General features: G+C 47.1%; 2 protein-coding genes across 3 annotated transcripts in view; both read right to left on the bottom strand.

The window, feature by feature from the left end:
• Nucleotides 1-1,672: 1,672 nt before the first annotated feature.
• The window catches only part of LOC144737979 (protein mono-ADP-ribosyltransferase PARP14-like), a 76,610-nt gene continuing 55,076 nt past the window's right edge, over nucleotides 1,673-23,206 (bottom strand). For both annotated transcript variants that reach the window (XM_078620898.1, XM_078620899.1), the window contains 7 exons: nucleotides 19,308-19,370; nucleotides 17,978-18,148; nucleotides 16,175-16,381; nucleotides 13,195-13,803; nucleotides 9,434-9,594; nucleotides 8,108-8,294; nucleotides 1,673-5,626 (listed from right to left, as the gene is read on the bottom strand). In XM_078620898.1, the coding sequence (XP_078477024.1) occupies nucleotides 5,319-5,626; nucleotides 8,108-8,294; nucleotides 9,434-9,594; nucleotides 13,195-13,803; nucleotides 16,175-16,381; nucleotides 17,978-18,148; nucleotides 19,308-19,370 (1,706 nt within the window). In that variant the 3' untranslated portion in view covers nucleotides 1,673-5,318. The remainder of the gene's footprint in view (nucleotides 5,627-8,107; nucleotides 8,295-9,433; nucleotides 9,595-13,194; nucleotides 13,804-16,174; nucleotides 16,382-17,977; nucleotides 18,149-19,307; nucleotides 19,371-23,206) is intronic.
• Nucleotides 5,968-8,098, bottom strand: LOC144737942 (uncharacterized). Its single transcript, XM_078620842.1, has 2 exons — nucleotides 6,494-8,098; nucleotides 5,968-6,405 (listed from the first exon to the last, which is right to left on the bottom strand). Exons 1-2 carry the CDS (start codon nucleotides 7,376-7,378, stop codon nucleotides 5,968-5,970), a joined length of 1,323 nt encoding a protein of 440 aa, XP_078476968.1. The 5' UTR covers nucleotides 7,379-8,098.

Below are 23,206 nucleotides of genomic sequence, written 5' to 3'. Positions count from 1 at the left end.
GAACAAAATAAGCGCAGTAATGTTGTAAAATTACATTCGCAACTTAAACTTGAGTGATTTTAATAACAGAAGCCCAGTTTACACGAGGCCAGAGATGGCAGAATGGGGATTCCAAGACATGGAACTCACTGGAGGTGGTTCCAGATTCTCTGGGGCGGCTGCCTTGAATGCTTTTGCGACAAATTGTCTGAGTAACCTGAGGCAGTGTTCACATACGAGGAGACGCGCGTCGCGGATTTTTTTTTGATTGTCCAACGGTAACAACAAGAACAGGTCAGACAAATACATAGCAGATATATGGACAAAAGCCTTGCCATTCTTCCTGTCGTAGGGCTGCTGATGTCGATGCAGAGCAACAACGACAATGTAACATTAAAGTGGTCAGGAGTGTATCATATCTGTGATTCCTCTATTAGTCTATGTGTCTATGCCTTACTATGGGTTTCTATGGGTCTCTGACCCTGGTCTACATGAGTCTGTGGGTCTGAGTCTCCACGGATCCCTGTGAGTCTCTGTGTGTCTACGAGTGGCTGTGAGTCTATATGGGTCTCCAAGTTGCTGTGCGTCTCTTTGAGTCTCATTGCGTCTCTGCGAGTCTCTATGGGTATCTGTGAGTTCTCTGTGCGTCTCTATGGATCTCTACGAGTCTCATGTGTTTCCAATACGGCTGCTGATGTGAATGCAGAGCAACAACCACAATGTCACATTCAGGATGGTCAAGCCGAGATAATAACCGCGTCAGGAGCAGTAGCGGAGTAGTGAATTATCATCATCGCTTGATGTCTCCTTAGTATTTGTGGATCGGGGCGTCGTGTCACTATACGTGGAACGGTCTGTTCTGGATGGCCACAGTCGCATTCTCCTGGAGAGTTTCTTAATTTTCCATTTATGCATCATCAGGTATTCGCATCTACTTCTTCCATGGTTTGTGCGGGTGGATGTGGTTTAGGGTGGACCATGAGCAGCTTCGTGGAAGATCAAACCCCGGGATCATCTGCCTTGTGTGCGAAATGTGGAACTATAAATGGACAGATGCACGTTGCAGATGTTTTTTAAGGATTGTCCGCTGGTAATAGCAGGTCACAAATAAAGAGCAGCTCTACGGACAAAAAAGCTTTGGAAATGAAAATAGCCCTGCAGTGAAGATGTCTCCTCTGACAGGGAATCCCAGGGAGTATTGATTGCCTGCATTGATATGTCTCCTCTGCAAAACTAAACACCAGCTTCATCTGGTGTTTAGTTTGTTGTCGTCCCTCCCTGCACCACCGATTAGCACAGTTGGCTACGTACAGTGCGAAAGATGTTCAACACACACACATATGTACAAAAAGACAAAAATCCCACATATAGCATTAACAAGACTGTTTTGGCAAGTGCTGTTAGCGAGCACCTATGAAGGCCGGTACGGCAAACGAGTGGATGGCCCACACCACGCCCGACCGCCTTTGTCTCCCCTGCGGCGATGTTTTTACACACTGCACCAATAACTCATTTGAGGCTAAGGCCCAGGACAGGTTCAGATAATCGCCACTCGTGTTGGCCGCGAGCGGAAATCGAACCCGTGTTGCCGAGTTCGTAGCGCTAGCCGCTACACTACCGCTCCCCACCATACGTACACAGACACTTACATACATACACACGTATATGTAGTGACTCAACTCGGAGACAGTAATACTTAGAGGCACTTATTTTATTGAACGAGCATAATCGGGATAAATACACACCCTACGCGGTTGCACACTATTGTACTTAAGATCGTCTATTGTCGGCGGCACTACTTAGAACAGTTGGTAGGCTGTCTGACTAATAGCAACCTGGCATGGTGAAGACGGAGACGACGACGAGGGGATGGTGACGACGAGGGGATGGTGACGACGACGATCTTGAACAACACGACGGGGATCCAACTTCCAGCAACAGCCCTGAGGTCCCCCATAGGGGCCCCTCTTCGACTCTCCACGTGGCCTCGCTACGCCCCGGCCACCTCTCTGGAACCTACTAGCAGGTTCCAGAGGCTTCCCGATAGACCCCTCTCTGACGTTTCCCCTAGACGACCCCCTCTCGTGTCTATCATGGTCTGCTGACGTCTGTACTGCTGTACACCGCAGATCCCCTTTTTCGCCAGTAGCTAGCGCTATGCCACTACACATTGATGAAAGCCAGCAGCAGTGGTGCTGACAGCAGTGACGATGTCAACGGTGCCAGAGCAGCGGACAACCCGCGGGGGGCTGTGAGCCACCGTGGAGGCTAGAATCGTGACGAGTGGGCCGGTATCGTGACGATTCGGCCGGAATCATGACGATTCAGCCGAGTCGGCTGGAATCGTGGCAAGTCGGCCGTCATCATGACGAGTCAGCCGTCCTCGTGATGAGTCGGCCAGCATCGTGACGAGTCAACCGGCATCGTGACAAAGTCGGCCGTCATCATGATGAGTCGGCCGAGTCGGCCGGAATCGTAGCAAGTCGGCAGGCATTGTGATGATTCGGCCAGCATCATGACGAGTCGGCCAGCATCGTGAGGAGTCAGCCGAAATCGTGACGAAATGGCCGGCATTGTGACGAATCAGCCAGAATCGAGACAAGTCAGCCAACGGGCCGCAGCTTTGGTTTTTACCTCAGAAGCTGGTTGATATGGCCAGGTGTGTGCCCCGTCCGGTGCGACCAGAGCAGGATGTGGTTGTGCCCCTTCCCACACCAATGGGAGCGTACCACCACTACGTAACCGTGTGAACGCGGGGAGCCAGGAGAAAAAACTAAACTAACATTTTTATTTGACCAGATAAGGTCCCACTGAGCTACATAGCTCTTTTTTCAGAAGCGACCACCTGGCTCTCGGAAATGATAGCCCAACGAAGTGGCTCATCACGAGGAAATTAACAGCTTTTGGCAAAAATGTATTGAGCACAATGTTTACCTGTGGGTAATGATTACCCAGATGCCTCACTCTCAAGTTACCTCTACCCTTCTTACGTCTTCCACGGTAATACACGACCTCTTGTAAAAAATGAGTCGGTGTATCGGGATTGAACGGTGTTTTGGGATCGAACCCACAACGTCCTGTACACCGAGTGAGGTAGTTAACATCTCCAAGCCACTACGACGTCTGTCACGGAGTGCCGGGCGGACCAGGATTTGTTGCCCCCTGCTGGAGGAGGTCGTCAAGTGGCTTTGACGACGTGGGGCTAACATCCATTCACACACAATGTAACGCTGACATGCATAATAATGTAATAAATGACTTTCAATTTGTGTATCAGGTGCTCTAACTGCGTGCAAGTCAAGTGCAAAAGCATAATAATAACTCAACTAGTTTAATTTTACCAGGTATAGTTACGTGTAAAAGTATTCGATAAACTAAACTATGTATAGCAGTAACCAAATAATATGAACGGACGTTGACTCCAAATGTGGATGGTAAAACCCGGAGGACCTGGAGGAAAAATTATCACGGAGAGAGAGACAGGCAAACTCCAAATATACAGCCAGCATCTTGGTGAGGTAATTCATATCTCCGAGCCACCGCTATATGCGCCCACGCTGGGCGCATGGAAGCTGCAGCGCCACCTTCAGCAGAGGGCATGATCTTTAGGTTGATGACGATGCTCATGATGATGCTGTGCCGAATCTTCAGTGCATGGGTTTCTTGGCTGTGAGTCTGTGTGGCTATGCTGTTGATGATGTCGTTGGTACAGGCTTTGACAATCATGTCGTTGATTATGATGGTTTTTTACACTATGAGACCTCCTTTACCAGTGGCAAAATATAGTGATAGGTTCTAGATTTGAAGCTTTCGTGACTGCAAGGATTCATATTCTTAGGTTTTTTCGGTAAAGTCACGTAGGTAAAACATCAAAATTAATCAAAATAAAAAAAAATAAGAAAAAATCACGACGTTTCGGAGGCAACACAAGTCTCCGTCATCAGGTGGGACCGTCACAGCCGGATTAGCTGCATCATTTTTTTTAATTAATTTTGATGTTTTACCTACGTGACTTTACCGAAAAAACCTAAGAATATAGTGATAGGTTTTTACCCTTTCAACTGGTATAAAAACTGACACCTTTATACAAGGCATCATGTTTGCAATAACCACAACACAAGCAGTTTTCAATGCAAACAAAAAGAAACAACTCTGATAATGATATGCACTGTCCTTGAAGTTGATTGGTCCACACCCGAGACAGCTTTTCTTAGAGCCTAGTCTCCATTGGTGTTGGACCAGATGAAGCCAAAAGGCGTACAACTCAAAAACAGCGCACTATCAGAGTATTGAGAGCTCGGGGTAAGCATTTACACTATGAGACCTCCTTTACCAGTGGCAAAATAGTGATAGGTTTTTACCCTTTCAACTGGTATAAAAACTGACACCTTTATACAAGGAATCATGTTTGCAATAACCACAACACAAGTAGTCAAAATGCAAACAAAAAGAAACAACTCTGATAATGATATGCACTGTCCTTAACCACCCCATCTCTTGTCACCATAGCTACACCACCACTGTTGTCGTAAAATTCATTTTTATCTATTATTGTAATCGCCTTGAAATAAGGCCCTGTTATTTTGATTATGATGATGCAGGTGGTGCTGATAACGGTGCTGACGTTGATGATGTTGATGTTGGAGATGGTGATTTTTAATGCTGGCGATGGGAAAGTTGATGGCGGTCTTGATGATGATCCGTTTAACACGTAGTAGTAGGAGGCTTTCTGACCAATATTATCCATAGTAGGATTAGATCGCGTGAATATATAAATGTGTCCTCAAACCTGCCACCACCCAACACAGGCAATTAGTAAGGTTTATCACGTAAACAGAACATACCAATTCCTTACTAGTACAGTACACCAGTGTGTTGTAGAGTTCTCAGATTGTAAATGGTGTGGCTTTGTTCTCCAACAAACAATCGATGTGCTGTACCCATAACGAATTGGCACGTTCTGTTTACGCAACAAACCTTACTAATTGGTTGTGTCGGATGGTGGCGGGTTTAATGACAAATTTATATATCAACCCGATCTAACCCAATAAACCTGTTATGGATATTGGTCGCGAAAGTCTACGTGTTAAACTGAAAAACGTGCCGATTAGTGAAGAGTTCAGCACTAACCAGTTGTGTTGGAGAATAAATTGTGTAGTGGGTTTACTCTCCAACACACAACCAGTTAGTGCTGAACTAGTAACCAATTGGCACGTATTGTTTACGTGTCTAAACCTGACTGATTGGCCGTGTTGGGCGGTGGTGGCGGGCTTAACGGCGCATTTATACGCAAGCGGTTTAACCCAACAACAGCAACAAAAAAACTCCCCGTTATGGATTCATGATGACGACAACGGTACCTTGAACTTAATAATATGTTCAGGGTAAGCTTGATTGTCATTGAAAATGACGAACATCGACGGCCGGCTGGTGTTGTCAGTCACGCTGTCGTACAGCAGCACCGAGTTGACACTGGGATCCTTAGGCGGAGGCTCGAGCATGCCCACGCTGCCCGCCGTGTAGTTGCCCGTGAGCACGCGTGCCCGGTAGATGTATTTGATGCCGTCTGAGTCCGGTGGGGAGTACGCGGCGCGCGCAGAGTACATCGCGCTCACCGCAAAGTAGACTCCGTTGCCATAGGCCACAGCTGAAAAATGAAAAAGTGGAACGGCGAGGGTGAGAGGAGGCCCGCGTAACCGTCACACTACTTGAGACTGAAAAAGGAGGAGGGATTTTTCCACACCTCTGTGACTGTCGCCTGATGCTGCTGCTGCTGCTGGTTGTTGTTGTTGTAATTACCGGCAAAACGTCACGGCTAGTCGAATTGTAAATGTGTGTAGTGAGTTTCCTCTTCAGCACACAACCAGTGTGTAATGAACGAGTAACGAATTGGCTGTCAGGTGGTGGCGGGTTTAACGGCATTTAAATGTATGCAATCTAACCCAGAAAACTTCTATTATGATTAAACAGTCGGTTTTAAATGGGGAATTAAAGGTATAAACACACCTGGGGCACCACCAGGAGAGAGCCCCACACCTGGGGTACCACCAGGAGAGAGTCCCACACCTGGGGCACGACCAGGAGAGAGCCCCACACCTGGGGCAATACCAGGAGAGAGTCCCATACCTGGGGCACCACCAGGAGAGAGTTCCACACCTGGGGCACCAGCAGGAGAGAGTCCCTGACCTGGGGCACGATCAGGAGAGAGTCGCACACCTGGTGCACCACCAGGAGAGAGCCCCACACCTGGGGCACCACCAGGAGAGAGCCCCACACCTGGGGCAATACCAGGAGAGAGTCCCACACCTGGGGCACCAGCAGGAGAAAGTTCCACACCTGGGGCACCACCAGGAGAGAGTCCCACACCTGGGGCACCACCAGGAGAGAGCCCCACACCTGGGGCACGACCAGGAGAGAGTCCCACACCTGGGGCACCACCAGGAGAGAGGTCCACACCTGGGGCACCACCAGGAGAGAGTCCCACACCTGGGGCACCACCAGGAGAGAGTCCCACACCTGGGGCACCACCAGGAGAGAGCCCCACACCTGGGGCACCAGCAGGAGAGAACCCCACACCTGGGGCACTACCAGGAGAAAGTCCCTGACCTGGGGCACGATCAGGAGAGAGTCGCACACCTGGTGCACCACCAGGAGAGAGCCCCACACCTGGGGCACCACCAGGAGAGAGCCCCACACCTGGGGCAATACCAGGAGAGAGCCCCACACCTGGGGCACCAGCAGGAGAAAGTTCCACACCTGGGGCACCACCAGGAGAGAGCCCCACACCTGGGGCACCACTAGGAGAGAGTCCCACACCTGGGGCACCACCAGGAGAGAGCCCCACACCTGGGGCACGACCAGGAGAGAGTCCCACACCTGGGGCACCACCAGGAGAGAGTCCCACACCTGGGGCACCACCATGAGAGAGCCCCACACCAGGGGCACGACCAGGAGAGAGTCCCACACCTGGGTCACCACCAGGAGAGAGGTCCACACCTGGGGCACCACCAGGAGAGAGTCCCACACCTGGGGCACCACCAGGAGAGAGTCCCACACCTGGGGCACCACCAGGAGAGAGCCCCACACCTGGGGCACGACCAGGAGAGAGTCCCACACCTGGGGCACCACCAGGAGAGAGGTCCACACCTGGGGCACCACCAGGAGAGAGTCCCACACCTGGGGCACGACCAGGAGAGAGTCCCACACCTGGGGCACCAGCAGGAGAGAGTTCCACACCTGGGGCACCACCCCAGTCAATATCCGATGACCCCAGGAGTTGTGTTAAGATGTTCAAACACCAAATCGATAGCTTTTGCAAGGAATCAATTGCCGCATTAACCACACGTCCTTGTGGTAAAACATACAAACAAACACCCTCTGATAATAATGTTACATGCATTGTATTTGAAACTGATTGTCCTACACCAGAGACAGCAGCCTTCGTTATGGTCTTGTCTCTGCACCACCAGTGTTCGACCAGAAAACAACAAAAGGCAAACAGTGCAAAGACATACTCTTTGGTTCTTTCGGTAAAGTCACGTAGGTATATACATTAAATCACGACGTTTCGATTGCAACACAAGCAATCATCATCAGGTGGGAAAACCACAGCAAGAATTTTTTTTTTTTTGCTGAAGTGGGAGAGAGATGCCGTAGTAAGAGGTTATATAGGTAAGAGAGGGAGAAGGAGCAAGGGGGAAGAGAGAGGGGGGGGGGGAGAGAAGCGTTGCGTGGACGCTAGGAGAGGGAAAAACATATTTTTCTTGCCGTGGTTTTCCCACCTGATGATGAATGCTTGTGTTGCAATCGAAACGTCGTGATTTTATTTATTTTATTTTATACCTACGTGACTTTACCGAAAGAACCAAAGAGTATGGATCCCTGCAGTCACGAAAACTTCAAATTTAGAGTGCAAAGACAATGCAACTATCAGCATCAACGTACGGAAAATTAGGATAGACTTTCCCCTTTCTGGCAATACAACAGGAGGTGTCAAGATGTTCAAACGCCTTGGCAAAAGCTGTATCTATTTGGTGTTTGGACATCTTCACACGACTCCAGAAAGGGTTAACGCCAATTCTTATTTGTCGTCATCTATTGCAGGTGTACTGCGTGCACGGTCCCGTACCGTTTTTGCCGCAGTAGCTTCTGTTGAAGCCGTTGGCGTTAATTTTCTCGCAGGTCTCGAGGGTCGTCCCGTGGAAGAGAATCTTCTCCACGGGCGTTTTCAACGGATACGCTTTGTCCGCGTTTTCCATGTCCCTTTTCTTCGTCGTGTACAGATTCCACAGCTCGCGATTCTGCACCGATAAAATCTTGTACACGTAATAAATAAAGGTTCATGTTAAACCCCGAGGTCCGGGGCGTGCGAGTACAACAGCGCGTGTGTGTGTCTGTCGACTCAGCCTCTAATGAGTACCTGGTGCGGTGTGTAAAAACATTGACACTGGAGAGACAAAGGCGGCCGGGCATGGTGCTGGCCACCCACCCCCTCGTGTACCGTGCCGGCCGTCATAGGTGCTCGCAAACAGCACTTGCCCCAACAGTCTTCTCAGGCTATGTGTGGGATTTTTGTCTTGTGTGTCATCTCAGTGTTAGTCTATGTGTGATGTTAGTCTATGGACAGTGTTAGTCTATGGGTGATGTTAGTCTATGGACGACGTTAGTCTATGGACAGTGTTAGTCTATGGGTGATGTTAGTCTATGGGCAGTGTTAGTCTATGGTCGAGAACTATGCTTTCAAGTCCATCAGCACAAGCGATGACAGCACATCGACGGCAACTGTTCAGACAATCGGTGATGAACAAAAGAACGCTTTACTCTGTCCAGCACGACTGGACGATGCGGCGTTCCGATGTTCAAACGCCAAACGGACAGCCTATTGCTGCCCATCGGCCTGCACCAGAGGCAGACGAAGGCATGAAAGGAGCTAAGCAGTGCTGTGGATGGAAGAGGACCAAAGGACAATGCAAGCATGTATATAGTATGAAAAAATAAGAATAGGTTTTACCCTTTCTAGCAATAAAACAGTTGTGTTAAGATGTTGAAACACAAAATAGAAACCTTCTGCAAGGAATGAAGTACTGCATTAACCACACGAACTTGTGGTGAACATGCAAACAAACATGCTGTGATATGCACTGTCTTTGAAACGACTGGCCTACACCTGCTCCCCCTCTCTACCTCCTCTCCCCCTCCTCTATCCCCCTCCTCTCCCCCTCTCCCCTCCTTACCCCTCTGCTCCCCCGCTCCCCATCTTGACAAAACTACAACTTGCAGTCCATGGCGGTTGCGCTGTCAGACCACTTTCCCCGGTCAGATTTGCGTTGTCAATTCCCTCTTAGAGGTGTCTTTACCATACCGCGCCCCCCCCCCCCCCAAGTGAGCGAATGTTAACCGAGACAGGGGACTGCTGTCCCTTTTAATGATGAAAGAATAAAAAGTGTTGCGTTACCTGTACAATTTTAAATCCTGGCTGTTGAGAAACTTTTCCCAGGGACGTTCTGAAGTCCTTTTCGATTTTCTGGTATGCTTTGGAGGAGCATTTTAAGACTTCGACGAGGACTCGCTGATTCACCAACTCGTTCTGGTCTGCCCAGTGAAGAGGAATCTCATCTGAAAAGAGAAAACGAGAGTATGGCACGCATTTCTACAGCCTTAGCCCCTGCTTGCCTGTGCACCGAGAGGTTTGAATTGAAGATAAATAATTCTAATTATTTGTTTGTATGCATGTGCAGCTTAAATATGCAGTTTAAAAAACAGAGCTAAAATAAGTTTACTCACTGTGTGTGTAGTGATAGGGGTAGGTGTAGTGATAGTGGCAGCAATAGGGGTAGTAATAGTGATAGGGGAAGGGGTTGGAGTAGGATAGGGGTTGGAGTAGTGATAGTGGTAGGGTTAGTGATAGGGGTTGGGGTAGTAATAGGGCTAATGATAGGAGTTCGGGTAGTGATAGGGGTTGTGATAGGGGTTGTGGTAGGGGTAGGCGTAGTGATAGGGGTTTGGGTAATGATAGAGGTTGGGGTAGTAATAGGGGTAGTGATAGTAATAGGGGTAGTGATAATGCTAGTGATAGGGGTTGGAGTAGTGATAGTGGTAGAGGTTAGTGATAGGGATTGCGGTAGTAATAGGGGTAGTGATTGGTGTTGGGGTAGTGATAGGGGTAGTGATAGGGGTTGGAGTAGTGATAGGCGTTGGAGTAGTGATAGTGGTAGGGTTAGTGATAGGGGTTGGGGTAGTAATAGGGGTAGTGATAGGTGTTCGGGTAGTGATAGGGGTTGGGGTAGTAATAGGGGTAGTGATAGGTGTTCGGTTAGTGATAGGGGTAGTGATAGGTGTTGGGGTCGTGATAGGGGTAGTGATATGTGTTGGGGTAGTGATAGGGGTAGTGATAGGGGTTGGGGTAGTGATAGGGGTAGTGATAGGGGTTGGGGTAGTGATAGGGGTTGGGGTAGTGAAAGGGGTAGAGATAAGGGTAGTGATAGGGGTTGGGTAGTGATTAAATAATCAATCAAATGTTTTTGTTATCAATCTTAAACGTAACATTTAGTCAGAAATCAAATAAAATATCAGCTCAGATTAGCGCGGTTGGCTACACATGGTGTGAAACAAGTTTAGCGTACAGCATATGCGTTGCTGAACAGTGCCGCGTTAAGCAAAAAACAATTCCCCCATAAATAATAAGTTAGCGATAAGAGTTTAAAGTAGAGGTTCGTCAGGTCGTTGTAACGGAATGTGTGTTGTGAGGGTGAACATTGTAAGGGCAAGCGTTGTGAGGGCAAGCGTCGTGAGGGCGAGCGTCGTGAGGGCGAGCGTCATGAGGGCGAGCATCGTGAGGGCGAGCGTCGTGAGGGCGTGCATCGTGAGGGTGACCGTCGTGAGGGTGACCGTCGTGAGGGTGACCGTCGTGAGCGTGACCGTCGTGAGGGTGAGCGTCGTGAGGGCGAGCGTCGTAAGGGCGTGCGTCGTGAGGGCGAGCGCCGTGAGGATGAGCGCCGTGAGGGTGAGTGTTATTGTGTGAACACCGTGCGCCGAGCGGGGACTTCCTGGACAGTACCCTTTCTGGCAATAAAACAGTTGCGTTAAGATGTTTAAACACGAAATAGAAACCTTTTGCAAGGAATCAAGTACGGCATTAACCACACACAGTACTTGTGGTGAACATGCAAACAAACACGCTCTGATAATATGATATACATTGTATTTGAAACTGATTGGCCTAGACCAGAGACAACCTTCTTGTTGGCCTTGTCTCACTAATAATAATAATTCAATTTATAATGCGCGCAAATTTGCGGACATAACGGCCGCAACTCAGAGGCGCGGAGCCAAGCTCAGAGTCGCTCGAAAGCTTGGTTATAGAGGTGAGTTTTTAAGTCTCTCTTGAAGGAGGCGATTGAGGTGATGCTGCGAATGTGCAGGGGGATAGCGTTCCAGACTGTTGGGGCTGCCACCGAGAAGCAGCGCATAGACATGACCATCCTGGATCTTGGTATCAAGAGGAGGTCGTGAGTCGCGCTGCACAGGCATCTGCCGTGTGCTGAGCTGCAAGTTGTCAATAATGAAGAAAGGTATGTGAAGGCATGGTGGCAGAGGCAAGCGATCTTGTATGTGACCCTACTGGCGATGGGGAGCCAGTTGAGGGCACGGAGACAGGCTAGTGAGTCGAGACGGGGATGAGTGTGGCCAATGACCACGCGTGCCAGGAGGTTGTTTTGTAGTCTTTGAAGTTTTTTTAGGTTGCCAGTGGAGGTCCGGACTAGGACGGAGTTGCAATAGTCAAGGCGAGACCCAACTATGCAACATGCCAATGTGTTGCCAATTTCAGTGGAGATGAGAGGACAAAGGTGTCTGAGAGCCTCCAGTGTCAGACCAGAGAACGTCAAAAGGCGAAAAGTACAAAGACAATGCAAGAATTGGAGCATTTATAACACGGGGTGAGCAGCAACAAAATGGGACTTTTTTGCCAATATAAAAGTATGAAAAAATTATAATAGGTGTTACCCTTTCTGGCAAGAAAACGGTTGTGTTAAGATGTTCAAACACAAAATAGAATCCTTTTTCAAGGAATCAAGTACTGCATTAAACACACACAGTACTTGTCGTGAACATGCAAACAAACATGCTCTGATAATGTTAGGTGCATGGTCTTTGAAACTGATTGGCCTACACCAGAGACAGCCCTCTTTAGGGCCTAGTCTCACGACCAGGATCAGACTAGAGAATGCCAAAAATATCCATCTCAAATGTCATTCTGACGTGGAATTGCAATTGGGGTTTAACTCTCTACCCATGCAAACTTTCAGGGAACGCCTTCCCCTAATTTTAATCTTCATACAAAACATATATATACCAACGTGTCAGATTGAGCAATAGCATTCAAAGTCTCATCCCTAAACTCCTCTTGGCAAGAGCCCGTCCCTTCACAGGGAACCGACGATTGAGCGTTCATAAAATGTTGTTCATTTTAGAAATAAATCAACATCCAATAGGATGAGAGTCCGAGTTACTTTAAACGCGTAGGCTTTAGCGACCAATATGAGTCATCACAAAAAAAGTTATTATGGGTTAGATCGCGTAAATATAAATGAAGGTGCAAAATGGGACCTTTTTGCCAGGTTCAAAGTATGGCAATAAAACACGAGTTGTGTTAATATGTTAAAACACCAAATAGAAACATTTTGCAAGGAAGAAAGTCTGCGTTAACCACACATGGTACCTGTGGTGAACATGCAAACAAACATGCTCTGATAATGCATGCATTGTTTTTCATAAAGGAAGGTGGTAGTTGTAATCACCAGCAGAACGTCATGGCTACTCCATTTGTAAATGTTGTAGTGGATTTACTCTCCAACACACAACCGGTGGGTTACTGAAGTAGTCACTAATTGATTGGCGCATTTTGTTTACGTGACCAAACCCTACTGATTGGCTGTGTCGGGTGGTGGAGGGTTTAACGACGTATTTATACTCACGCGATCTAACCCCGAAGATAACTTTTGTTATGACTGCGAGTTAATTGTCTGGCTGGAATTCTGGTTCGTAGCTTGTCGAGTGTGAATACGAAATGCAGTGACGCCTTGCGAAGGACGTAGATGCACTTCAAAAACGGCTCATCTGAATGACAATCGTGTGCGTAATACAATTGACCGCGACGACAACGGTAATTTCGTAGCGGTACACATGCTCAACTTCCACACAATTTTACTGACTTACCTGCAGGCGTCACCCGCTTAATCCTGAACGTCTTCCCACGTTCAAAGGTCAGATTCATTCTACTGAAGTCGACGAGCACCTCTTGGCCTCGAACTGAAACGCGCCGCTCGTCCCTGCGCAGGGCCTTCTCCAGAGCGACATTGTCGGCTTTCGAGAAGGGGGTGAACTCCTCGTCCTCGCCAAGGAACATCCACGTCACAGCCTCCGCCAGCTTATCTTCCTCCTCGGCGTGCTGCCTCCTCTCCCTCGCCTTGTTGATCATCGCCTGCAGCTCCAGCGCCACTTGGCTCACGTCCGTGATGTTGCCGTGGATTTTCAAGCAGTCGCCCGCGACCGCCCGGATCATGACCTGGTGCTTCTTCTGCAGCGCGTTGATCTCGTCCCCCGCCTTGGCGTAAATCTCTCCGATGATAGCGTCCCTCAACTCCAGCTTGCTCTCCTCGGTCGTCATTTTCTTTTCAATCTCCATGAACACGTTCTCCACGTTCTCCAGTGTGGCAGAGTACACCTGCACATGCACTGGCTCGATCTCAAATGACACCGGCTGAATTTCCCGTTGGGCTTCGCTGCCCCCCCTGGACATCAGCGATGTCATGTACTGAAAATTTCCTGCGGATCATGCAACAGCGGTAAATGGCAATTCAAACAATTATATTATGAAACTATTTATTTTCTTTAACCAGGCGTAAGGCCCCCCACAACTGAGCTAATGATAGCTCAGCGAAGTGGATTATCAGGTGGAAATTCATAGCGGCAGTCAAATACTGTAAACACGCAATGGTGTAGAGAGAAAAACCAGAGGACCCGGAGAAAAAAAAATTGACGCGACCGCGGGGAGAAAGAGAGACATAAATTTCAAATATTCAAACCTCAGGGTCGGGATAAAACCCACAACCTCCTGTATACCGGGCAAGGTAGTTAACATCTCCGAGCCAATTCAACGCCCTACATATCAGTGTACAATTCTCTAAAGGAATGGCAAATGGATACTGAGGCCTGGGGAATATATAGCAGCAGTGTGAGATGCAATGGCATTCTTGTCTTGATTTCTTAGTTTTTCTTCATTTGGCAGCACTGCATTGCTTGGCCCCCTCTCTACCTGCAACACCGCATCTCCCTCCAATCCTCGGGCACACTCAACACTCCTCAACTCCATTCCGCAGGAAGGGCCACACTTAGGACAGCCTAGGATTGAGCGTTCACCCGACGACGACCCTCAGGTGGACGAAACATTCCCGAGCGCAGCCCAAATCAATCTGGAACTCAGCGCTGGCTGCCACGGGAACATCCGGAATGGAGCTCCTAGTGTGCCACTCCATTCTGGAACAAAGCACCGAGCGTGCCGCTCCGTTCCTGTAGCGCTATTTACTATTACGCTATGGGTACACATCTCCATTGGAACCATGTTATAGTGACCTATAGCACTATTTCCTATTACGCTGTGGGGACGCATCTCCATTGAAACTGTGTTATAGTGACCTCCTACAGCGCTGTGGGTAATGCATCTCTATAGGAATCTTGTTATATTGACCTCCTATAGTGCTACCTATAGCACTGACAGTAACGCATCTCTGTAGGAACCATGTTATAGTGACCTCCCATAGCACTGTTTGCTATTGCGCCATAGGTAACGCATCTCCATAGGAACTGTGTTATTAGGACCTCCTATATCACTGTTTCGCACAATGCTCCGTATACCACCAACACCTCCTGAGAGCTATCGGAGGAATGCCTGTGCATATAAAGACTGAAATAACCATCGATGTCAATCAGTATTTCACTGATGTCTATCTTTTTGCGAGCAGCTGCGAAGACACAGTGTGCTCTATTTGGCATGCACTGCACCCTTATGATGTAAAGCAAGGTGACCCTAACATCGAGACGTCGTTCCAGGCCACTCTTTGCAAATGAGACCTATCCTGGTCTCCTGAGTTCTCCGAATCATAATAAGGCTCACTTCCCGAGTAAAGCCCAATGAGCTGAGAATCTCTTCTTCAAGCATTCCACAAAATGCGTAGGTTCTTAATTCGCGAGTTTTCGCGTGTTCGCGAGTTACTAAATTGTGTACCAGTTCGCTCTTCGCGACTCCGGTATTCCTCGAGTGTGCGTAGCGCCAGACCACTGATACCGGGGAGGTGTGTGCAGAATGTCGTTAAATTTGAAACGGTCTGCGAAGATCAGGCACGCCATCTCGGCTGCCCGCTTAGTCCTCAGTCTATCATTAATGCCATTCCGAAGTCGCTACTGTGGATTTTTTACTTTATATACGGTATACATAGTCAACTCGTTTATTCGTCTTGGTATAAACGAGTCGAATGTGAGGTCCGTTAAAAAGGCGACTGCAATCAGTGTTGTGGCGAGCGCTCCGTCAGAGTGCAAAACTGATGACAACTGTATGGCATTGTTATCAAACGCCTGCATCTCCCGAAAAAGTCATCCTCCTGCATTCCTCACCATCACCACAATCACTAATCACCTCATCCATAGTCGTCAAATCATCATCATCACCGCCATCATCAAAGGTAATTGAAAAACACATCGTTCTTTATAACGCATTATATGTTGTAGTCATTGTTATTAAGCATTTACCATTTTCCCCCTATGTTCACTCGTACCAGGAACCCAAGTCAATTGTTCCCATTGAAACGAGGTTTCTGCTTTCGCGAATTCTGCAAAAACGTAACGCCCATGCAGAGAGGCTTTACTGTACAGTTAAACAAAAACAATACCAGTTATGTTGTGAAATTACATTCACACCTTAAACTTTAGCGATTTTCATTGAGGCTAAACAAAACACACTTAGTGATGACACAGGATTCCTATGTACACCGTTGCCTACGAAGATCCACCGCTGGTCCTCCTGACTCCCATTGCTTCTCTGTTGGCGATTATTCTCATAACTGCATCTAGTCCTTTCATGATCGTCAATGTTAAATATATAAACAAATATATAAAACAATAATACATCATGGTTACGTACTTGTCACAGTGGACATAATTCCCTTTTCCAATGGTGCGGGTTTGGACTGTCTGTTGAGCAGCTCCCGATGGAAGTCCTGCAGCATCTCCTCCATGAACACCACAACTCTCACTTCCATGAGACTCTTGGGCTTCTTCTGGACGAAAAACTCCGCGATGGCGTCCAGGATGATGGTCGCTGATTCGTGCGGGTTTAAGCCGCCCACGCCTGGACAACAACAACAACATGAACGCAGGTCAACAAGCGTCAGACGCGCTCACGCCTCGTCTTGCCCAGTGTAGATTTGCACAGCGCCTTACTTCAAGGGGCTTTTACGACAAATTAGAGGCACTCTAACAAGATAAAATGAATCTATTAACAATATGAATGATAAATTATGTTAATGCAGGAAGCGCATATATGGAGTAGTGGGGTGTGGCTTTGCTCATACAAGGAATACGATTCAATGCTGGAATAAACGGGAATCAAGCTGGATCGAGCGTGGATCAAGCATGGTGATTCCTGTCACATGATTTATGGATCTAAAGAGACGAGTTGTGGATCTAAAAAGCCCCACATTAGAAGCCCACCCCTTGACGCTGATTGGCATCCCTTCCACATTAACATAATTTATCACTCATTCTGCCGCGGATTAATTTTATCCTGTTACAGCACAACTAACTCACGGCGCTTGCCCCGACAGCCTGTTGAAGGCGATAGGGGGGGGATGTTTTTTGCATTGTGTGCCACTGGTAATTGTTATGATCTAGATTGAAAACTAATTTCTTTAGAACTGCTTTCTGTGTTTACCATTCCCCCTCAACTCCGATTAGTGTGGTTGGCTACGTACGGTGCCAAAGAAGTTCAACATATATACTGTACATACTACACTATACACTACAATACACACTATAAACTACACTTTACACTACACTAAACACTCCACAATACACTACATTACCATGCCCTGCACTATACACTACACTCCCATACACTACTATATACTACACTGATTGATTAACAGTGATGATGTCATCTTGCTTTATTTAAGACCGGAAGCAGGTGCACTGCTTCACTATTCTGCCAAATCGCCCGATGATGCTGAATGTAATTACCAGTGAAACGTCGTACTCAAATTGTAAAGGTTGTGCATTTACTCTCCAACACACCGGTGGGCTGAAGTAGTAAGTAATTGGTGCGTTGTTTACGTGACAAACCTTACTGACTGTTTCGGTTGGTGGAGGAATACGACACATTTGTACTGATGCGATCTAACCCAAAACGTTTATTATTAATAATATTGGTTGCGAAAGCCTCTGTGTTAAACTGAGTACTATACTCCATAATAGAGGTTTTTGGGTTAGATCGCGTAAATATATAAATGTGTCGTTAAAACCCACCACCACCTGACACAGCCAACTAGTAAGGGTTGTCATGTAAACAGAACGTGCCAATTCGTCACACGTACAGCACACCGGTGTGTTGGAGAGCCAAGCCACAACATTGTAAATGTGTTGGAGAGCCAAGCCACAACATATACACGTATAAAATGTTGTGGCTTGGCTCTCCAACACACCGGTGTGCTGCACTAGTGACGAATTGGCATGTTCTGTTACGTGACAACCCTTACTAGTTGGCTGTGTCGGGTGGCGGGTTTTAACGACACATTTATATATTTACACGATCTAACCCAAAAATCTCTATTATGGATGATATTGGTCGCGAAAGCCTACATGTTAAACTGAGTTCTATACACTACACACTATACTATATGCTACACTATACACTACACTACTATACACTACAATGCTAGATAGCATTCACCTGTTCCAACAGCTGGCAGAGCAATGGACTTCAGTTGGACGTCTTCACACACAACCAATGCATTGTAGACTTGTTTCGCGAAGAGATTCTTGGCAAAAACAAGGTGGATGATTTTTTTCAAATTCAAATCTCCAGCGTCGGTCACGACCACCCCGTTATAGGCTCCCTGACCTGAATAAAACGCACACACATACACAAAGATCACCCGTATAGCATTAGCAGACTGTTGGGGCAAGTGCTGTTAGCGAGCAGCAGTGCCTATGAAGGCCGCCCCGTCGCACACGAGGGGGGGTGTGGTGGGGGCGGCCAGCACCACGCCCAACCGTCTTTGTCTCACCAGTGGCAATGTTTACACACCGCATCAGGTACTCATTTGAGGCCGAGTCTACCTAGGGGAGGCCCAGGACCGGTTCAGCTATCGGTCACTGTTGTTGACCATGATCAGGAATCGAACTCGGGTTGCCGGGCTCGTAGCACAGCGTAGTGCTAACCACTGCGCAAACGCTTCCCAATACCAATAATACCAACACCTGACATTCGCCACTCAATGACGGTGACGTCACCACGGCGCCTGTGCCAAGCCAGGTGCACTTTGAGGCCACGTGAAGTGTCGAAGGCTCGTTGACAGGAGGTCTCAGGCTCGTTGACAGGAGGTCTCGAGACAGACCCAGGTGCCGTGGGTTGATTGACTGAGATGACCGGTAGATGCACCAGCTGTACCCCCTACTGTGCCAACTTGCTGCATTTTAGCCACCCGGCACTCTGCTTGTTGTTGTGAGCATCACTCCTCTGCCCTCCGTTGTTGCTGGAGGGCGACTGCCTCCAACTGCCCAGTAGTAGCGTCCTTGACCAGTCTATGGAGGATGCTCGTGAAGGACGCTACTGGGCAGTTGGAGGCTCCCCACAAAAACAAAACCCCCCGTATAGCCTTCAACAGACTGTTGGGGCAAGTGCTGTTACCGAGCACCTATGAAGGCCAGAAACGGCTCACGAGGGAGTGGGTGGAAAACACCACGCCCAGCCGCCTTTGTCTCCCCAGTGGCGATGTTTACACACTGCACCAGGTACTCATTTGAGGCTGAGTCGACATAGGGGAGGAAGCCCAGGACCGGTTCAGATAATTGTCACCGGCTGTTGGCCGTGAGTGGGAATCGAACTCGGGTCGCCGGGTTCATAGCGCAGCGCGCTGACCGCTACACTGCTGCTCCACACTTGGGAGGCTCCCAACACGCACACATGCACAGATGCACGCCCCGTAAACACAATTTGAAATTGAAAACGAATTCAAACGAATGCGCAGCAGTGATGCGGTACAATAATAATCGCTTACATTTTCGCAAAAACTCTTCCCGTACTCCCTCTCCAGCCGCCTTCAGAATTTCGCCGCAGACACCTGAAAGAGTGAAGTCCCAAACAGAGCGAAAGCTATGAAAAATAAGACTAGGTGTTTTACCCTTCCTGGCAATACAACAGGAGGTGTTAAGATGTTCAAATACCAAATAGATAATATTAAAAAAATTGGGGTTGGTTCGCGTAAATATAAACATGTCGCTAAACCCGCCACCAACCGACACAGCAAATTAGTAAGGTTTTTTACGCAAACAGAACATGCCAATTCGTTACTAGTACAGCACACCGGTGTGTTGGATAACAAATCCACAACATTTACAATCTGAGTACAACATTTCGCCAGTAAATATAACTAGCTTCATCAGACGACAGCCAGATTACTAATTGGCTGTGTCAGGTGGTGGCGATCTAACCCAAAAATAAAACCTATATTATGGATAATATTGGTCACGAAAGCCTATGTGTTAAACCAAATAGAAACCTTTTGCAAGGAATCAAGTACTGCATTAACCACGAACATGCAAACAAACATGCTCTGATAATATGCATTTTTCTTGGTTCTTTCGGTAAAGTCACGTAGAAGGGAAATAATAAATATATTTCTATTATTTTATTATTTCCCTTCTACGTGACTTTACCAAAAAAAACAATAATATGCATCCCTGCAGCCACGAAAGCTTTAAATCAAAATATATGCATTGTCTTTGAAACGGATTGGCCTACACCAGATACATCCTTCTTTACAGCCTAGTTTCACCAGTGTCAAACCAGAGAATGGCAAGAAGCGAACAGTACAAGGGCAATGCACTATAGCTTCGGTTTGAGCAGCTACAAAATGGGACTGTTTTGCCAGTATCAAAGTATTAAAAAATAAGAATAGGTTTTACCCTTTCTGGCAATAAATCTTGTTTTAAATCCTATTTTATTGCCAGAAATGGTAAACACCTATTTTATTTTTTTCATATTTTGATTCTGGCAAAAGGGTCCCATTTTGTAGTGAAAGCCCGCGACATTACGGGAACGCCAACGGCAGCAGCACCGACGACGTCGCGCGGCCTTCACGATATCGGAAGAGAGGGGGAAGGGGGAAGATCAAAGAAATGAAGAGATTTAAAACATTGTCACAAAAGTAAACACGATTTGCCCTGTCGTGACTTTGGAGGTACGGATCCAGGCTCAGGGATACTCCCTCACAAATCAAATTAACTAAAACTAAACTTTTTTTTATTTCACCAGGTAAGGACCCCCACTGAGCTACACAGCTCTTTGTCAGACGCGACCTTGCTATCGCAAATTATAGCTCAACGAAGTTGCTTATCACGTGGACATTTATAGGAGCAAAATACATACCTATCAACTCCTTATTAGTGCCTACCTTATTAAAGACTAATTCAGACCTTATTGGTCACCCTGTGGCCTTATAAATCTCAACGTTCATCCTATAAAGTCCCATCACAAGGGGGAAAAACAAAAAATAGAAGAAAACAATTTCCCACATGGAAACGGCTTACACTGTGTGGACCTGAAAACTCAATTTCCTTGTACAAGAATACAGGTCAACCGTATGGTATGATAGGTATGCAAATACTCTAAGCACATGGTGATGTTGATTCGAAATGTGGAAGGAAAACCCGGAGGATCCAGACTACTCTCCACGCGACCACGGGGGGAGAGAGAGAAAGACACGCAGACTACAAACATACAGCAGAGGCATGAGGGTTGGCATAAAAGCCACGACCTCCTGCATACCAGGCGAGATAGGTAACATCTCACCAGCACGGTGTTGCATATTAATTGGTTGGCATATAATTCATGTACAGCGTTCTGGGATGCAATTAGAACATACTATATTTTGATGTATGGTGAACTTATTTCACACTCTATGCTATGTAAAATGTAATTAATAATATTATGTTAACGCTCAGGGAATTCGAGGAGATTCCCATTCCAGTATTGTTCATTTAGAAAAAACAAATACTTAATTAGCCAAAGTCACTGCCTAATTGCTCCACATATGGGCCTGAAACAATTACGCAATCTTATCATTAATTCTGTCTCGGTATTCATTCTGTCTCTGTAACAGCCCCTCCTCAAGAGGAGGCATCTGCTGCTGTGCTGTGTGCTACTGCTACTGTCTGCTACTGCTGTCTGCTGCTGCTGTCTGCTGCTGTCTGCTGCCTGCTGCTGCCTCCTGCTGTATGCTGCTACTGTCTACTGCTGTCTGCTGCTGCTGTTGTCTACTGCATGGTGCTGCTGTTTGTCTGCTGCTGCCCGCTGCTGCTGTCTGCTGCTGCTGTCTACTGCTGCTGCATGGTGCTGCTGTCTGCTGCTGTCTGTAGCTCAACAGATAATCCATCCGTGGTTGGTTACCGATAAAATTAACGATGAACCACCTGCGGGTATTTGGCTGCTGCTATACACGTGACCATCATACGCCACTTCCTTTCGGCTATAATTTGCGATAGCCAGGTCGCTTCTGAAAAAAAAAAGACCCACATATATATACATATCTCAGTGGGCCTTACCTGGTATGTAAAAAAAGTAGTTGAGTTCATATATAAGGGCCATATCCAACTAAATTTACCATTAATTGTGTCGCGAATCAATTATGTCCTATTACAGGATGTAATGATGACGTCTTTGTTCCAATAACTTGTTGGCTGTTTGTGCCTTTTTTTTGCTTTGGTGTCACTTCTTAAATTTATTGATGCATTTGTAATTTTGCTCGGTAGTCGTATAGAGGTGCTTTTCATCTGCTTAACAGTGGTGGCTGTATATAGGACTTGGTCCTCATGTATAATTACTCTACATCATTATGGGATGCTATTAGCATGAATTATGTTCTATGAAATGGACGTATTATTATTACAGCACCAATCTGCAATTGCTTATGGCTGATGACATAGTTTGCGGTGTCTCTCTCCCCGTGGGTTTTCCCTCCGAGGTTTAGGATCGACGTCACGCGTTCGGATCATTTGCCTGCTGCTATAAATGAACCTTATGGCGGGAACCTGGGGTCCCGAATGAGTCAAAATCGTAATTAATTCATATATATTTGGCGACTCCGTCCCACCACGCACATAAATGCCGCGACCCACCAGAAATCAATCCTCTCGTTCTTCACCAAGCACCCGTTGTTGCCAACATTGCCGTAGTCATAAAAAAACCTGAAACTTTTATTAGCGCATCGTGTAGAGATCGTCGAGAGGAATAACTTGCCGTAACGTTCGCCTTCAACAGACATGAAATAACGTCGCAAAGCAGTTTATGCAAGAGCCAGGGGCTTATGGGACCCCGGGGTCCCGCTATAATGTTCAAATGTCCACGCGACAACGACGATAAACCGCTTATGTTGAGCTATCGTTTGCGACAGCCAGGTCGCTTCTGAAAAAGAGCTCAAGTACAGACAAGGGCGGCGCGTCCGTATAAACCAACTAGGTGGTTGCCCAGGGTGCCAAGTTAAGTGGGGGGGCACCAAATTTGAGTGAAAAAAATAAAAATAAAATAACGAAGATGTCATCATTTCAATCCCCGTGCACGTACGGAGGTAATATGAATTATACTACATTTCTCAACATTTCCGAAAATACTCTTTGGTTTTTTCGGTAAAGTCACGTAGGTGAACACAAAATAAAATAAAACTAAATTAAATCACGACGTTTCGGAAGCAACAAAAGCATCCGTCATCAGGTGTGACTGCTCCAGCAAAATTACCGTAGCGTATGAAGAGAGCTATTTAGAGCTATTTAAAGACACGTGTCTCTAAATAGCTCTCTTCATATTGGTCACAAAAACCTACGGGTTCAACTGCTTTCATGTGTTTAGTTTGTTTTCCTTCTCCCGCACCTCCGATTAGCACAATTGACTACATACGGTGCG

This window comes from Lampetra planeri, chromosome 76 (assembly GCF_965212315.1).
Source record: "Lampetra planeri chromosome 76, kcLamPlan1.2.h2, whole genome shotgun sequence".
NCBI lineage: Eukaryota > Metazoa > Chordata > Hyperoartia > Petromyzontiformes > Petromyzontidae > Lampetra > Lampetra planeri.
Note: the sequence above shows the minus strand (reverse complement) of the source record. Positions and strands in the feature narration are given on the sequence as shown.

Coding starts and splice junctions, on each gene's coding strand:
- LOC144737942 (XM_078620842.1), bottom strand. CDS start 7,378: ATGCATGTAACATTATTATCAGAGGGTGTTTGTTTGTATGTTTTACCA. Junction 6,406..6,493: donor CTCCTGGTGGTGCCCCAGGT/GTGGGACTCTCT, acceptor GTGGTGCCCCAG/GTGTGGGACTCTCTCCTGGT.